Source organism: Ochotona curzoniae, unplaced genomic scaffold (assembly GCF_017591425.1).
Source record: "Ochotona curzoniae isolate NIBS_2020 unplaced genomic scaffold, NIBS_Ocur_1.0 contig_3332, whole genome shotgun sequence".
In the NCBI taxonomy this organism is placed as follows: domain Eukaryota; kingdom Metazoa; phylum Chordata; class Mammalia; order Lagomorpha; family Ochotonidae; genus Ochotona; species Ochotona curzoniae.
This window is the reverse complement of record NW_024465816.1, coordinates 5209099-5227791: the sequence shown is the minus strand read 5'-3', so window position 1 is coordinate 5227791 and position 18693 is coordinate 5209099. Positions and strand designations below refer to the sequence as shown.

At 51.1% G+C, this 18693-nt stretch overlaps 1 protein-coding gene across 1 annotated transcript; it reads left to right on the top strand.

Moving 5' to 3' along the window:
- The first annotated feature begins 1651 nt into the window (after positions 1–1651).
- GSX1 (GS homeobox 1) lies at positions 1652–2988 on the top strand. Its single transcript, XM_040979906.1, has 2 exons — positions 1652–2091; positions 2574–2988. Exons 1-2 carry the CDS (start codon positions 1692–1694, stop codon positions 2984–2986), a joined length of 813 nt encoding a protein of 270 aa, XP_040835840.1. The 5' UTR covers positions 1652–1691; the 3' UTR covers positions 2987–2988.
- The last annotated feature ends 15705 nt before the right edge of the window (positions 2989–18693 follow it).

Here is an 18693-nt window from a genome sequence, read left to right as displayed (position 1 = left end):
GTGGTGGTGGTGGTGGCAATCATCTTTGCGCTTTTATCAGTATTAATTTGCTATTATTGGTCATGGTAAGGATGTTATTGCAAGGACGGAAGCCCATGCAGACGCCTGGCGTTTGGGTAGCCCACCTCCCGTGCCCCGAGAGCTCTCCCCCCACCCAACACACACACTGTACCCCAGGGCCCCCCATCACACTCTCTCCGGAAAGCTTCCCCCTCCGTTTCTCACAATTCCATTCAGGGCCCAGAGCAGGTGATTTCGCCGCTGCAGTTCCGATGAAATCGAAAGTAAACGTCGCCACTGAAAAGTCTCTGGGATGCAAATTCGAAATATTTATGCTAATTTCCCATTGTATGGAAAAAGCTCCGGGGCAAAACTGCTTTAAGCTCCCAGGACAATTTTAAGAGTTGGTGCTGTGTACACAGCATGGAGCATTTGAAGTTGTTTAACCATTGTGCGACCAGGAAGAAGAGAGCGCCGCAGCTGGACGACTGGGGAGCCAGGGTGGGCGCAGGAAGCCGACGCTTGGAAGACAGCTGCTCTTCGCGTCGCCCCAAACCGCGGAAGGGCAAGGAGTTTTGAGTCCGTCGACAGGTCCACTGGGGTGTGGGCGTGTGGTCTCGGTCCACGTCCGGCCCCCACAACCCCGTTTGGGGTGCGAGATCTTCATCTGCACAGTCTGCGCTCTCTTTCCCCGTCACCCTATTGCCTCACCCGTTTCCCCCTCGATTACACCCAGGACCCTGTGGGCGGAAGGACAAGGCCAATGGGCCAGAATAGAGTCGAACAAAGGCTAGGGTACGTGGGCAGCACCCAAGTGAAGGTTCCCTGAGAAACTTGGAGAAAGCAGAGGCACCACGATAGGGCTCATGTTACCGAGGAAGTGTGGGCTTTTCCTTGCCAGAACTACCTGGCCCACGCAGGGGCCCCCAGTCTTCGCGCTCCCACCACGGCGATTCCACAGGTGGAAATCAGTGGCTGGCCAGGGTTGCACGGCGCTGAGCTGCAGGAAATGAAAGGAAAGAGCATACTTCGGGAGGGGCAGCGGAAGTGGGGTGGCGGGTTTGATAGGGAAAGAAGGGGCCCAGAGCCCAGTGGGCGAGGGGACGAGGATGTGAGCCCATGGGGATCCCTGGAAGCGAGGCATCGGGGATGCAAAATCAATCAGATAAGTGGCCGATCGCCAATGCGAAAGCCAAAGGGGAGTGAGGAATAAAGAGAAAGAAAAGAATATTAAATCGCGGGAGAATGAGAAAATAAACCCGCAAAAGGGAGAGGAGGGGGCGAGGGCGCCTGTTACGGCGTGGGTGGGGTTGACAAGAATAGAGTACATTATGCAGTTCATTTAGTTAACAAGTGAAATAATGAGGAAGCGTGCAGAGTGAATGCCAAGAGAAAAGGCACAAAAACCCTATTGAGAGGCCCCGGCCGCTCCTGGCGTAGCCCATCACATGGCAATAGTCCTATTTAAGCGGCGCCGCCGGCGCCTTTCAGCACCACTAGCGCTGGCCAGCACCCCGCGCTCTTGGGGCGGCGCCCGCGGCAGCCACAGCGGCTCCAGCCTTGGCCTCCAGCGCGCCTGCAGCTTCCGCGGCCGGGGCAGCTGCGGGCGGCCGGGGCGAGCGCGGCCGGAGCGCGGCGGGCCGGAGGGCGCGGGGCGCGGGCTGGCGGCGGAGCGGCTGCGCGCCGGGGCCATGCCGCGCTCCTTCCTGGTGGACTCACTGGTGCTGCGCGAGGCGGGCGAGAAGAAGGCGCCCGAGGGCAGCCCGCCACCGCTGTTCCCCTACGCGGTGCCCCCGCCGCACGCGCTGCACGGTCTCTCGCCCGGCGCCTGCCACGCGCGGAAGGCCGGGCTGCTGTGTGTGTGCCCGCTCTGCGTCACCGCCTCGCAGCTGCATGGGCCCCCCGGGCCGCCCGCGTTGCCGCTACTCAAGGCGTCCTTCCCGCCCTTCGGCTCGCAGTACTGCCACGCGCCCCTCGGCCGCCAGCACTCGGCCGTGTCGCCCGGGGTCGCTCACGGCCCCGCCGCCGCTGCGCTTTACCAGACCGCCTACCCGCTACCTGACCCCAGGCAGTTCCACTGCATCTCCGTGGGTAAGTGGGACCGTCGCGCACAGGGACAGGGCGATGGTGACCCGATGCAGGGAGAGGGAGTCTGGGACGTTGCGGGGCGGGGGCTGGGGGTTTGGCGAGGGACAATTCGGGAATCTGAGAGGGGTGCTGGGCGCACAGGGCCGGCCAGAACGCCAGGAAGGGAGTGGGTGGATGAAAGCTGAGTCGTGTGGCGAGGGCTTCTAAGGGAATGACGCGCACAGAGGTCCAGCCGAGCTCCAAAGCTCGGCGTGAAGCAGGATCCTGCGGCCTGGGCAGGAGGCACCTGGGCGTCACTGCCAGCACCGGCACCTGCACCAGCAGAGCCGCCGCCGCCAGTGTGGTTGTTACGGATCCGGATCCGGGCAAAAGGGTGGACCAGCAACCGAAAGTTCCCGGATCCTAGCGGCTGCCCAGCAGGGGTTGGGGCCCTCGGCGCAGGATTCTGCTCACTTAACCTCTCTTTGCACCACCGCTCTCTCCAGACAGCAGCTCGAACCAGCTACCCAGCAGTAAGAGAATGCGTACGGCGTTCACCAGCACACAGCTGCTAGAGCTGGAGCGCGAGTTCGCCTCCAACATGTACCTGTCGCGCCTCCGACGCATCGAGATCGCGACCTACCTGAACCTGTCGGAGAAGCAGGTGAAGATCTGGTTTCAGAACCGCCGCGTGAAGCACAAGAAGGAGGGCAAGGGCAGCAGCCACCGCGGTGGCAGCAGCGGAGGCAGTGGCGGCGGCGGCTCTGCTGGTGCAGGTGCCGGTGCTGGCAGTGGCGCGCCGCCAGGCTGCAAGTGCGCGTCGCTCTCCTCAGCTAAATGCTCCGAGGACGACGACGAATTGCCCATGTCTCCGTCCTCCTCCGGGAAGGACGACCGGGATCTCTCGGTCACTCCCTAGGCACGCGTTTCCCTAGGTCGCTAGGCGCAGGACCTCCGTGCACCTGCAACACTGGGACGCCGGCGCAGGTTCCTAGGCACAAGCGCGGTTCAACAACTGCGGCGCACGGGTTTGAGTGTGGCGGTGGCGGAAGCCGCTGACGTTGGGCCACGCTGAGAGCTTGGCAGAGACATGACCGTGGTACCCGCGCTCCAGCGCCCACGGGCGTCCAAAGCTGAGAGTGGACGCGCAGCGCAGCGGGGCGCCCCCCGTGGGCACGCTGGGCCTTAGTCCTCGCACAGCCTCACCCTCGAGGTCTGCTCCGGATGCCTCGCTATGTCCAACGTCCTCTCTGTCCTCCGCCCTTGGTCAAGTTCGGTCTGTTTGTTCTCGGATGCCTGTTTGCTTCCTCTTTTTTTTTTTTTTTTTAATTTTTTTTCTCTTTCCGATTCTTTACTGTGGCCGCTTCTCCACACCCCTGGCCTCACCCACGCACCTTTAGGAACTTTTTCTTTCCCCTTTTTCTTCCCCCTCCTCAGGGAGTCTCTTCCTTCAGTCACCGTCCTTCAGTCGGGTCTCGCTGTCAGCCCCCACGGTCTACTCTGTTTCCGACAAGCTTGACATCCTTCCCCCCAAGGAGACCCTCCACGCGCGCACACACACACACACCGCATTTCCTCCCGGGCACCGACCCCGCCCTGGCCTAGCTGTGTAATTGTAAGGTCTCGGTCATATCAGAAGATATTTATTTATTTATTTATGTACAAAACTTTTAAATAAAATTTTTTTTCTTAGAAATGGTCCCTGGCTCTGAGCCCCAACCTCCTCGGACATGGTGTAAACTGACGCCCACCTGTAGTGGGCCTTCCTTGCTGAGGCGGGGAAGGGGGTGCAGGGGAGCGGGGAAGGAAGTGGACGGGCCGGGGTATGGGATCGGGGTTGGGGTTGCGGCAATCCAAGTCCAGAATCCCCAGCGCACTGCTCAGCCAGAGCTTTCGCGCTGGTCCCCGCAGCCTTCTGCAGCTCGGTACGCCTGCCAATGTCCGGTTTCCGCCAGTCCCACACGCGCCCCGCAACACTTCGGGGCCGAGATGCGACCAGCCCTCGCGATGCCACTGTGCCATTCGCTGGTACAGAAACCTGTCATTCGTTAGGAACAAATACCCGCTCTCCGTAGGCCTCCCTGCGCTTGGTTTTGAGGCCGCTTGTGTTAGCAGCGGAGTCCCTGACCTCGGGCCGCTGCAGGCGAGATTTCTGTGGAAAGGGGGCCCTCCCAACCCAAGAGGTTCTACTTATCAGGACCAGGACCCTGGGGCTTTGGGACTTGATGTTGGCACCAAATCTCCTTACACTCCCACACCCCAGCAATCCTTGTGGATGTACAGAGGGAAGAAACAGGTGCGTGGAATGCGTGGAGACCTAGAGCGCACAGCCATCTGAAGGCACAGCGGGGTAAAATCTGGGCTGAAGGAATCAGAGCCCGCTGGCCGCAGATCCGGGTCCTCACGGCCTCACGGAGACTAAGACCACCCCGTACCCCCAACACACACCCTGTGTCTCAGATGCCTGGGTTGCAGGTTCTCCTGCCGGAAGCCCAGCCCTCTTGCAGACACACACCGGGAGCGTGGCCCAGGTTCAATCGACAAACCAACCAACCCTTCTCTTTCGGCAGGAAAGACGCCTCCGGTGCAACATTAGTGGCCTAAAATCGTTTTTTGCTTGAAGCTGGGCGTGAGGGTCCTTCGCCACTCTCTCCTCTCTAGCAAGCGTGGGCGCGATCTAGCGCCTCACGGAGTAGCCGCGGCGGATTCCTCCCGGAGCCAGGCACCGGAGGTGCGCGAGTGGGAGGACAGCAGAAGTGGGTCTCTCTGGCCTCTTGGCACCCTTCTGTCTTCACCGTTCTAAACTGGTCTCGCGGGGCGGCATCACTGTTATCTAAGGGAAGCCAGGGTGCTTTAGGGCACACCACGCTTGCGGGTAAACTCCCAACGAATTTCGCTAGATGATCAGTGACGTTTTTGCTTTCGTGCTGAGCAACCCCAACCCGCTTCTCTAGGCTTAGCTGCCCATAGACCTGGGCGGCAATACAACTCCAGGAACAGATTCGAGGTTCGTCCACAGGGCTCGCTTAGGCCAGCTGATTCCCTGATTTACCGAAGGAAATTGCCCTGGACGCACCCGGCGGCAATCCGGTCCCACTTCCAGGAAGGCGAGCCAGGGAGATGAGTTGGGGTTGGAAACTGGATTGAGAGAGTTAGGGAGAGGTTGAACACCTCCTCCACCCCTTCCACCGTCTTGCCACCGTGCGTAAGCGATGCTTCCCACTTTCAATCCCCGGCAGATTCACCGCGCGCAGGGTGAGCTGTCATTTTCTCCAAAGTGTGCCTTTCTCCCCGCGCCCCCCCCCCCGCCCCACTCCCCTACGCAGACTCCCCAGAAGATTAGACTCCCTGGGGAGCTGCCCTGACAAGTTGTAAGAGAAAAAAATACGCTTCTCCACGCAGCTCCGGTTGTGCCCAAGACGGCCAGGGGAGCGCAGCGCTTGTAGGGACAGCGATCCGCACAGGCACTTCTGCCCAAGCACGCGTCCTTCTGCAAACACTGACCTGAAGGCAGATTTGGTTTCCATTTGTGGGGACCCTGCGGGAACACCTCTATACTGGCCAAAAGAGCCCTCACATTGTTCTGAGCTGGCATTTGAGATGGCAAGTGTGAATTCAGAAATGTTCCCCTTTTCCTCCCTCCCCAACTAAGCTGGTTAGCCATTAGGAGCTGAATCTCTCCAATCCATCACCGACCTGACTTTACCCTCCATTTGCACGATGTACCTGGGAACTGAGACATCTTGGGCAATCAACTGGCACTTTCCAAATCTAAGTCTTCATCTGCAGATGGGGCTTGTGCTCATAGTTCCTCCTCAGGAGGGCTGTGCAATAGCAACGGAGATGATCCATCGAAAATGCTAAGCTCACCGCAGTTTCAATCAAGGACAGCTGATAGTGTAGTCATGACTGCTGTAGTTATTCCTTGGGGAATCTACTGCTGTGCCAGAGGATTTCCTGAATACAAGCTCAAATCTGAATCTTCTATCGAGGATCACACATAAATACGAACGTGTCCAAGGTTCCTGGAGTTAGTGGGTTGTAGAGCGAGAAATCACTGCTCATTGCCCAACAACTGCCTAGGTGTTAGGGATCCTGTGTCTCTAAACAGGGGTCCTCTTCCCAGTCTCGCTTAGAGCAGATTTTTGGGCTTAGCACTCCTGACATTTTGGGATGAGGAGGTGATTTGGGATGTGGGGTGTTGAGCAGCATCCCTGACCTCCATCCATGGTGTTAGATGATGACCACCGACCGACCGCCAGCTGGTGGAATAATATCGGCAAGTTGTTCAGAGCTGTAATGGAAGCTTTATTGGAAAATCTGCTCCTGGGACCCCTTGGCACAGAGGGGAAGGAAGAGGGAAGCGAAAAGGACCTGTGAGATACGTGTGGAGGAGTTTTATACCCCTCTAGATATGTGGGCAGGCAAAGGGGCTGTCTGTGCCTCAACTATGTAAGGAATGTCCATTCAGGTGTGCTATTGGTCAACTGGAATCCTGCCAGGTCCTCCTGTAGCCCTCCTCTTCCAGCTGAAGCCTGGGAGACTTGCTGGGTCCAGAGCAGACCAGCCCCTGGTCTCCAGTGCCCTGGGCAGCCATCACATGGCAGCTAGCAGCACCTTCTCCCACAAAGATGTCTCCAACGTCCACAATGGGTCAGGGATCATACGACAGCATTGCTTCAAGGTAAAACCTGCTCATGTAGACAGGGGTCAATTTCTGCTCCACTTCCCATCCAGCTCCCAGGTTGCAGTCTGGGAAGCGCAGTAGAGGATGGCCTTGGGACCCTGCGCTCATGTGGGAGACCCAGAAGAAGCTCCTGGCTCCTGGCTTCGGATTGGCTCAGCTCCAGCCACTGCAGTTGCTTCGGGAGTGAACCATCAGATGGAGGATCTTCCTCTCTTTTTCTCTTCCTCTCTGTATGTCTGCTTTCCCAATAAAAATAAATAAATCTTTAATTAAAAAATAATAATGCTGAGAATAGGGGAAAAGATAAGGAAATGCTGGCTGTGGCAACTCAGGAAGATCTCAGGATTGTAATAACTCCAAAGCTCACCACTACATCTGCCTCCATATCCCCACTTGCTTGCTCCCACCAGTGCCAAAAATAACTCGGATAACTGCTGGGAGGCAAAGCGGACACTACCAGGGATCCAGGCTGGTGCTTTCTAGAAGAAAGGTCTTTCCTTTCCTTAAGTGTCTATAGAATCTCTGGAAGTCAATTTGCATAACAACACCTCCACTACTACCACCCACTGCCACCATTACTGTCCTTCCCGGAAACATAGCCTTTATCTGTTCTATCAGTACTCAACAGCCGAAATCTAGAAATCAACTCCTTTTAATGCCTCTGCCATTGCATTTAAAAGCAAAAGCGGGACCCGGCGCGGTGGCGCAAGTGGTTAAGTCCTCGCCTTGCACGCCCGGGATCCCATATGGCGCCGGTTCTAATCCCGGCAGCCCTGCTTCCCTTCCAGCTCCCTGCCTGTGGCCCGGGAAAGCAGTCGAGGATGGCCCAAAGCTTTGGGACCCTGCACCGCGTGGGAGACCCGGAAGAGGCTCCTGGCTTCGGATCGGCTTAGTATCGGCCCGTTGCGCTCACTTGGGGAGTGAATCATCGGATGGAAGATCTTCCTCTCTGTCTCTCCTCTCTGTATATCTGCCTTTCCAATAAAAAAATAATAATAATAAATCTTTAAAAAAAAAAAGCAAAAGCGTCCCTGAAAATAGTAAGCCATGGGCACTGACATTCATTTACTCATTTAAAAAACTTTAAAGATACATTTATTTACTTGAAGGGTGGAATCAGAATGACAAAGTTAGGAGGGGGGCAGGGAGGCTTTCGTGTGCTGGTTCAAGTCACAAATGGTGACAACAATCAGGAACTCCATGTAGGTCTCCCACTTCTCTTCCAGGCACATTGACAGGGAGCTGAGTTTGAAGCTGAGCCTGGTGGTGGGCGAGGGGACTCAAGCCAGCACTCTGGTAACCAAAGAGTAAAAGGGTGCTGAGGACTGAAGTGAAGGGACAAGGAAAGGTGACATGCAGTTAGGTTGAGGAAGGCTTCTGGAAGTCTTCCTGGCACCTGTCGTCATTACCAGAGCCATCTACCTGTCCCATCTCTCTGGATTCGGTAGATGAATGAATGTTTAGACTCTGACTTCAATCAGAGTGAAAAAATGATCTATTCAAATGAGACAACAGCTTCATGAACCAGCCATGCATATAGCAATCAACAGGTGAGTTCCTAATACAGTGGATACCTTCCAAAAGCCCCAGTGGATACCTGAAACCATGAATAAGACCCCATCCTAGACAGTATTTTACTATACTATACTGTATTTTTCTTATCTATATGTAACAATGATAATTTTCAATTTACAGATTGGACACAGTAATGAGTAATAACAATGACCAATAATAAAAGAGGACAATTATAACAATATATTTTGATAAGTTTTTAAAACTTGAATTGTTTCTGGAATACTCCACTTGATATTTTCAGACCTTGGTTGACCTCAGGCAGCTAAGAACACAGAAAGTGAAACCATAGATGAGGGGAAATAACCATATTAAAATGTGTGTACTTATGCAGGTGCGTGTGTAAGTACACGTCGGAGGCACAACGTGTCTCCAAAAAGAGATGGTAAGGACAGGTGTTTGATATAATAGGATGGACCTTGTCGGGACACCTGCACTGCACATCCAGATGTGCTTTGCTTCCAATTCCAACTTCTTGTTGAAGCTCATCCTGAGAAGCAGCAGGTGACACCTCAATAAGGTGGGTTCCTTCGCTTCACCTGGGAGATCCTCTGTACTCCTCGCTTCAACCTGACCCAGCTCGGCGGCTGTGGACGTTGGGGTATGAACCAGTTAACGAAAGTTGTGTGTGTGTGTGTGTGTGTGTGTGTGTGTGAGACTCTGTCTCTCTGCTTTTCAAATAAATGAAATAAATAAAAATGTTTAAAAGAACTGATGAGTCAGATCATTCTGAAGTTGAATACCTGTCGCTGGGAACCCAAGCCCTGACGCTCACTCAGGGGCTCTGGGAAGAACACCAAGACAGCTCAGGGCATGACCCTCATACTCTCAGCTTGTCATCCATGCTTCTGTCTGGAAGTGGGCAACCCCACAATCCAGGGGGCAGTGCCTATTTTGAAACACTGGGCTGGGGGCACGTGGTTTGGCTTCCAGCTCTGGCAGCAGAGGTTCAATTTCATCTGGTGTTCAGCAGTCCTGCCCTGAACTGCTAGGGTCTGGGATATCTGATCAGATAGAGTTTAGAGCAAGTCCAGGTTCACTCACTCAGGGGAGCCAGGCAGGGAGGAGATTCCTTGCTGGTCTGGATGGATTCCAGCCTCTGGAGGGGTCACTTACATGGACTTAAAGGTCACAAAAAATGCCAGAGGGAAACACAGGTCTGTCTTCTGGATTCTACAGTATGTGAATTTTGAGATTAGCCTTTTAAAATGTAGATGTTGAAAGCATAACCTCTTCACTTGATCTTAGCCAAAAGGCCAAGAAGTGATGAAAGCATAACCTCTTGTACCTGAGGTGTTCGTGCTAGTTAGCCCTTAGGCAAGGGTAGAGTTAGAGTGAGAGGTAAGGTTAGGGCTGGGGTAGGATTAGCCTTAGAGCTAGGGTGAAGATTAGACTACAGTTAGGACAAATGCTAAAGTCAGGGTTTGGGCTAGGGTTATGGCTATAGTTAGGGACAGAGTAACTGCTAGGATTTAGGTTAGGATTGGGCTATGATTAGGGTAAGGATTAAGGTTAGATATAAGTCTTCAAACCACTTTCTTTTTTTAAGTTTTTTTTTTTTAATTGGAAAGTCAGATTTACAGAGAAAAAAAAGAGAAAGATCCTCCATCTGGTGGGTCACTCCCCAGGTGGCCACAATGGCTGGAGCTGAGCTGTTCCAAAACCAAGAGTCAGCACAGCTTATTCCAGTTCTCTCACAAAACATGCAGAGTCCCAAGGCTTTGGGCCATTCTCAGCTGCCTTCCCAGGCCACAAGCTGGGAGCTGGATGGGAAGTGGAGCAACTGGGATTAGAACTAGTGCCCATATGAAATCCTGATGCATGCAAGGCAAGGACTTTAGCCACTAGGCTACTGCGCCGGGTCCTACAGATGACTTTTGAAGACAGGGTCCTTAAATAGGTAACAAAGGTAAAATGATATCAGATTCATTCTGACTAGTGTCCTTATAAGAAAGGCAATCAGGACACAGACATGGAAGATCAGGCAAGGAAACATGCAGGGGGAAGGCAGTGTCAGCCAGCAGCCGAGAGAGGCCTCTGAAGAAAGCAAGGTTGACCACACCTTCATGCCCAGAGCCATGAGACAATGCGCATCTGCCTGCTGCCTAAGACCCAGACTCAGTAACGACCCTGGCTAGCTGATGCAAACTGGTCTGGGAGGGGGCTCTCTGCACCCAAACACGCTAACAAAAGGCTGTAAGGAAATTGTAGAGGAAACAGTCAGGGGGGTAGACGCTGGCCTAACTAGCTGTGCCATGTGAGACAATCTCTGTGGGTCTCACTTCCCCATCTCTGAAACAAGTGGCTGACACAGAACTACAGAAGTAGCTTTTGCTTTTCTAACCGGTAGCTAATTTCCACTCCTTCCAGGCATCATGTCTAGATTTTCTTTGGCTAAATATAAATATAAATCAAGACTAGTTCTGGAAAAGATCAGGCATCCACTGAAGTAGACCAAATCGAAAGGATTGTCACTGCCAGGCCCACCCCACCCCAACAGTTCAGCCATGGGTGCTGCACCTGACTCAGCTCCCTGTACATTTTCTCCCTGGAAGTCTGAAGCGGGAGGTGAGAGCATAGAGTTCCATGCCAGGAGGAGGTGACTTTTTATGGCTGCAACTGATGAATCTCTGCCATGGCCACTGACTTCTGACCTTGGCAAAAGGCATTGTTACCGGGCGTATTTACCACTGTACACATTGATTCCATGGACTACCGGTAGTTGAGGACGGCCCAAAGCCTTGGGACCCTGCACCTGTGTGGGAGACCTGCAAGAGGCTCCTGGCTCCTGGCTTAGGATTTGCTCAGCTCTGGTCATTGTAGTCACTTAAGGAGTGAATCAGCAGATGGAAGATCCTCCTCTCTGTCTCTCCTGTCTTCCATTCCAATAAGAATAAATAAAATCTTTAAAAAAAAAAATCCATCATCCAGTAGTGGCAAGCGCGAATCACAGTGGGATGTGAAGTGACCTCCACTTGGGGGCGTGGCAGTAATGGTACTTCCTTCTGTTTCACACCTTACTGGAGGAGCTACAATAAGCCACATTCCTTTGGGATGCTGTCTGCCTGGCACAGACAGGCTGTCAGGCAGCCCCTCAACTCTGTGCTGCCTTTTTGCTGTGACTTCACCCTTGACCTCTAAGACTTGCTCTCAGAATGGAGCCTGACTTAGAGATACTCAGAGATACTTGCAACAACAACCCTTTTGATTGTCAATGCTAGAAACTGAACTCAAACTCCTTTAAGCAGAGATGGTCTGGAATGGACTAGCCTTAGGGCCGCCAGAGACTTAACTGCTGTGTTGAGATGTGTCAGCTTCTCTCTAAGCATTGGCCCCATTCTTTCATGCTGTGGAAAGCAGGGTGGGAGGGTAGAGGTCAGGACTGGGAGGAAAACGGAATGGCTACTATGGGTTCCAAGTTAGGCCATCTCAGGTAAGTGGCCCCAACAAAGGAATCAAAGCCTTTCTCCTTCCTTCCCTCCCAGAAGTCCTGTAAGCATCTGGCTTACGGCAAGGCCCAAAAGAGAAGACTATTCTAATTACAAATAAGATCTACCTGGGGTTATGTGTCAGGCCCCTGACTGCAAGCAGGAGTAGCATTCTGGTGGAGAGAGATTAGAAGTCGGATGGCTGGAAGGAAAACTGAATGCTGAGCAGACAGCGAAAGGTCTACGTGAGGTACCAATTGTTGCATGATGTGCAATTAGTTTAGTGTGACTCACGGCCCTCGGCTTTCCTCTGTGGGTCTAAAAGGTCAAGGCTATTTTTTGTAATCGTACTAAGACAATGCATTATCTGCCTCTTTCACTGTGTTGACATTTGCACTAATGGTGCAAAAGCAGTCACAGGTAAAATCGCTGGCACCTTAGTCAAAGGAAGCTTGTGGTGATGGACTTCACTAGCAGTCATTGAATTCTGGACTTCCACACAGCCAGGGTAAATGGAAAATCCATTTGTTCCTAGTAAAGTTGCCAAAATGATGATTTTATTAAAACTCAGCTTTGAAACCATGGTTTTTTAATATACTGTGTGATGAAATGGTAGGACCTCCATTGAGGTCTCACACAGGTGGAAGGACCCAAGTCCATGCTCTGCTGCTTTCCAAGGTGTGTTAGGGAGATGGAACCAGTGTAACAACTTGGGATGCACTGCAGGTGGCTGTATCACAATTCTCACCTGACCTCTCTATTTTTTCACATGCATGAGGAAACACCCCATCACAAAATACTGCCTTTCATGGAGATGGAGAATTCAGTCAGACATCAAAGACATTTGCAAGAACATACAGCAAGGCCACTCTTCTCATTAAATGATTTGTTTTTAAATATTATGATTTTGTTTTTAATATTTTAATTTTTGAAGATTTATTGATTTTTATAGGAAGGTCAGATTTATAGAAAGAAGTAGAGACAGAGAGATCCTCTGTCTGCTAGTTCATTCCCCATATGGCTACAATGGCTAGAACTGAAGTAATCTGAAGCCAGGAGCTTCTTTTGGGTCTCCCATGCAGATGCAGGTCCCAAGGTTTTGAGCCATTCTCCACTGTTTTTCCAAACCACAAGCCGGGAGCTGGATGGGAAGTGGAGCAGCCAGCACCTGAGCCAGCGCCCACATGAAATACTGGCACCTGTAGACAGAGGATTAACCAACTGAGCCATCGTACCAGTCCCAATGATTCTTTTTCTAAAGATTTGTTGATATTTACTTGAAATGCAGAGAGCGAGTGAAAGAGAGATCTTTGCTCAACTGATTTGCTCTCAAAATGGCTGCAATGGCAAATTTGGTCCAAAACCAGGAACCTGGGGAGCTTTTTCCAGGTTTCCCATGCGGATTTAGGGGCCCAAGCACTTGGGCCAGCCACCACTGCGCTCCCAGGTACATTAGCAAGGAGCAGGATTGGAAGTGGAGCAGCAGGGGTGTGAAGAACTGGTACTCAACTGAGATGCTGGCACCGCGGGCAGTGCCTTTATGTGCCATGCCACAGAGCTAATCTCTATCATTATGTTATACAAACGTTATTTATGTCAAAAGAAATGGTTTAATAGAGTTGCCTGAAATAATTTAGTAAATATATAGTTTTAAAATTTTTTATTTCCAATGCAGTAATTTTCATTAAAATTTTCTCAGAAATGTAGGGAAGCAGAGAGTAATGTTTCCATTCACTGGCTCACTCTTCAAATACCTGTGACAACTAGGGCTGGGTCAGGTTGCAACTGGAAGCCTGGCACTCTCTCCAGGTCCCTCTCATGGGAAACAGAGACTCAGGTGCCCAAACCATCACCTGCTGTCTATGGATGTGTAGAATTAGCAGGAAACTGGATCAGAAGTGGAGTCAGAAATTAAACAAAACATTCATATACAGAATGTGGATGCTCCAAGTGCTATCTTAACCAAATATCCTTCCTTAACAGAGTAAATATTAATAGAGAGAGCCCATATGAACAAAATTCCTTTTGGAGTTCTCAACGCATCAGAGAGTACACAAGGGTTTCAAAACCAAAAATCTGATGAAGAACTGTGGTAGTTAATCAAGGACTGTGACAATGAAAGCAACTAGCAATCGCAGCCACACAGTGGCTCTCTCAGTCCTCATCATAACTCTGTGAGAGAGGGCTTGTGGAACTACCCATTCCAAACTGAGGACACTGAGTCCAAAGAGGTGAAATGGCCCGCACAGGTTAACACTGCTAGCAGGTTGAATTGCTGGGATTCCGACAGACATGCCCAATCCACAGCCCATGTTCTTATGACATACACAAAACACTGCCTCTTCACGGACTTACTTGGGAGACTGTCAACTTCTTGTTCAGTCTGAGTGCTCATTTCGTTTTACAGAAATAGAGTGCCCCAGATCTCATAGTCTCCCTCTTGTACTCACTCCTGTACTTCCGTCCCATGCCCAAGCCTAGTGATTGCAAAAGGGACTTTACAAATAAAACACTGAAATATTCTAGAAGTTGTGGTAAGCAAACAAAACAAACCCTGCCCATTTCTTTGACTTTTAAAAAGATTCTCTATGTAAACATTAGAATTGAGAGAGAACCATCTGCTGGTTCACTCCCCAAATGGTGCAATGGGTAGTGTTGGGCCAGGTTGAAGCTAGGAGCCAAAAGGTTCATCCAGGTCTCTCATACAAGTGCAGGGGCCCAAGTACTTGGACCATCTTCCACTGCTCTCCCAGCTCTCCCATGTGCATCACCAGGGAACTGGATTGGAAATGGAGCAGCCAGGATATGAATCAACACCCGTATGGGATGTTGATATTGTCAGCAGCCACTGTACCTGCTATGCCAGAGTGCAGGCTCCTGTCCATTTCCAACTTAAAACCTTCAAACATGGCTTCCACAAAGGTCACTTGCATTACTTTCCAATGAGTACAAAAAGGCAGGAAAATCCTCATTCATCATATGGAACAACAGTCAAAACCTAGTGCACCTGCTTCTGGAAGCTGACCTGATTGCTAACTCATCCCATTCTTTTCTGTCAGGCTATTCAAGTTGGAAAAGCACACAGAGGTAGGTCTGTGTGCTTCTCTCACCTGCGCTATTTGTGCCCGATGCCTTGTGCTAAAGTCATCTTGTAGGCCATGGAGCAAGGGAATTTTAGCTATTAGAAAGTTCTCTGGGACAGTCCCTCTGGCGATCCTTGCTTAGTTTCGTGGAACTTTTTGGGTTGTTCTGTCTGTGATGTGTAGTTTCCCATAAGAACCTTGGTCCCATAGAGCAAGCATACCATTACACATGGCTGGCTGAATAACTGCAACTGCACTTCCCTCCAGTATCTTTTAATTAGAATGTTAATTTGGGTATGTGTAAGTTGTCTCAACTCCACTTTAGCCCAGAAAGAAGGGTTCACAGTCTAAAAGGATTTTGAAATTCTTTCACCCACTTAAGGCATTTTGGGGTTACGGTTTGTATGAAAGATGTTTCAGAAAATGAAGTTGTCATGTATTGTATTTGTAAATAAACCCTTCAACTCACTGGCGGAGTCCAAGCTCAGTAGGGATGGAAAAGCATTCTGGGTATTGGCATGCAAATGAGCATGTCAACAGCGCTTAGAGTGTACCTTGGGGTGGTCAACAAGCTGATTGTCATGGGAAATGTAGTTGGCTCTACTCTGTTTGAAACTGTTTTTGCAAATCCCTTGTTTGGTTAGATTTCTGCAAGTTGAGTTTGTGAACTCAGTAATACAGCTTAATACCCAACTCCCGGCCACATGGCCTTAGGATGCCTGACGGGGTTGTGCACACCAGAGAGCTGCACTTGCAGCCATGCCCAATTAGGCTTGGCACACACATGGGTCTGGAGCACAAACAGAAGGCTAAAATAGGACGTGGGCCACATTCCAAACATGGCTAGGAGACACCAACTGCGGAGACCTACTGTCCAGCTGGGCATCTGTCCACTTTGTTGGCTGCCTCTGCTTTTGCAAATGCTTCCCTATGGTTGTAGCTACATGATGTCCCACCCCAACGTAGCCAATGCTTCTCCACTCAGCCTCCTTGGAGAAGCCTTTCCTGCCTTCCCAGGTGGTACTCATTCTTCTTTGGCCAGAAGTGAACAGAACAGGCACATTTTCCCTGCTGGGTGTTTCGCTGGGCCCTGTGGGTGCCCTTCTATCACTCCAAGCCAAGCTGTGCCCCTCGAAGCAGCAGACTGAGGCCTCCCCACCTGCACGTCCCCAGGCTGTGGTGTGAGGTTAGACACTCAGTAAGCACCAGAGTGCATGCCTTTGCAACTGGACAATGAGGAACTCAATACAGACACTGACTCTTCAGATAGTTGTCCTGAATATCTGAATTTTCTTATTTATTTAGTGACTGACTTAAGAAGAAAGAGATTCGCATCTGCTGGTTCATTCCCCAAATGTCCCCAACAGTGAGGGCTCAACCGGGCCACATTTGGAGCCTAAACTCAACCATCGTCTCCCAGCGGGTGATACACACCCGGCTACTTGAGGCACCACCAGCACCTTAACAGGGAGCTGGGTTAGGAGTAGAACTGGAATTCAAACCCAGCTGTTCTGATAATATGAAGTATCCAAGCAGCACCTCAACTGCCACACCAACTTTCTTCCTTGCTTGAGGACGGTGTGTTTCCTCTTAATCCTGCTTGTTGAGCTAGCCTCTGCAACAGCTCACTCTCAGCAGCTCCCAGCAGGAGTCTGCTCCCAGCTCCCCAAGTGCTGCCTCGTTATTGTTTCACGGTCCCCCCTTTGCAGAGACAGCTCCTCTCTGTCTCCCAAGCTAACCCCAGTGCCTTTTTCCTCTGAGGAGTCTAATGTTCAGGTAAGCCCAACCCGAACAACACTCCTACAGAAAAGATCCACTTTCCAATAGCCCCATGTCTGAGGAGGATCAGTTCCAGGCTGGGTGAAGGTAAGGACAAGGATACCTGCCCACCTGCCTGCTGTTTCCTGAGAGCACAAGGCAGTGGGCAGTGCATATACAGAAAGGGTGTCCTGGGGTGGCACTAGTGGCATAGCAGATGAATTTGCCACTTGGGACCCTCAATCCCAGATCAGAGTGCCTGGAATTGAGGTCCATGTCTGCTTCCCATCCAGCTTCCTGTGAATGAGCCTGGGAAACAATGGGTGATGTCCCAAGCACTCGGGTACCTGCTGGCTACATGGGAGACTCAGATGGAGTTCCTGGCTCTTGGCTTTGTCTTGCACCAGCCCAAGTTGTTGCAGATATCTGGAGCATGAACTAGAAAGTGGGTTAGAACTTTCTCTCTCTAAATATGTGTATATGTATATATGTAAATATATACACACATACACACTTACATATATTTCTTTCTGTGTCACTTTATCTTTCAAATGAATGATATGTGAATAAATGAATAAATAGATTGATAAAACAAACTAACAAACAAGGAGAACAATAGGGCACCATAATACAGTAGAAATCAGGAGCACGTGACCTGAACCATAAGGGAACAAGGATGAAAGAGACTGCAGGCTCCCTGGCCATTTTGTGGTGACTCATCAAGCACAAGTTTGGTCACAGAGCTGAAATCGCTGTGCACACAGTTGGCCCTCCAGAATAGCAGGTCTGCAGCTCTGGATTCAACTATGCGTGGCTGCAACAAGCGGTGGGACTTTCATGGCTGCAGCTTCATTATTGCTTGTCATTATTCCTTAAGCAATGCAACACAGTAGCAGTTTCCATGGTGTCCGCATTACACCAGGAATGAGAAATAACTTAGAGCTGAGTGAAAGCTTACCGGAGGATCACACGGATTCTATGCAAGGTGGCATCGTTTGGTAGGGTTCCCCAGGCCCTGGAACCAATGCCCTTGTGGATACTGAGGACTGCAGGCTTACCATGACATCAACGAGGTTGGGAGTTGGCCATCTCTTCCGTAAGTCTCCTGGGACAGCCATCCATGGTTTGCTTTTCCCCCAGCTCTGACAGCTGGCCACCCAGTGTCAAGGTGTAAGTGTGTTTAGCAACCAAAGGACTTGGCTGGGCTCACCTGGTCACACCTGCAGGCCCAGCCATCTTCCTGCTGGGGAAGCATTCTGAGGGAGCAGGGGCCCGCAACAGGCACTGGCGTGTGGGAGCCACACCTACCCCAAGAAGACACTTCGTTGGGCCTTCATGGCCCCCAGGTGCAGAGGGGCATGGCTTCAGGGCAGGAGAGCAGGGCCCAGGAGACCTGGGCATGTGGCATGTGGGACACACCGAAAGGGGAGAACCTGGAGGAGGGCCTTACACCTGTGCTTGGGGAGTGAATCAATGGATAGGAGATCTTCTTCTCTGTCTCCCCCTCTCTGTATATCTGACTTTCCAACAAAAACAAAAACAAAAAAAAAAAAAAAAAGAAGGAAGAAATTATTCAACATAGCCTGTACATGATTACCTGCAATTTGGAGGACATTGGTGGCCTATCTGAGGAAGGAACTAACAAGCAAGGAGAGAATTCCTGTGTGTGGCTTATCTCTACTTAAAAAAAAAAAATCATTTCAAAGAGCTATCTGAAAGGCAGAGCCAAGAGCCTGGAACTCTAGCGGAGTCTCCTGTGTGGGTGAAGCACTTGATACTCACGGCCCCTCAGGGTGTTAAGTGGCAGTTTGGACCGGAAGCAGAGGAGTCAGGACTGGAACCAGGCACTCTGATGGGGGATGTGGTGTTCCCAGCAATGATTTAACCCACTGTACCACAGTACCTGCCTTGTACCTTTATGGGATGCTAGCATGCTAGCATGATAGGCAGAAGATTAACCTGCTATACCACATGCCAGCCCCCATTACAAAAAAAATCATGTTTTACAAAGATCACCAGGATGAGAGTAGGCATTTCGTTTTAGATCGTTGGGTTGCTCACAGCCTACATCAGAGTGCCTAGTTCAGGTCCTGTCTCC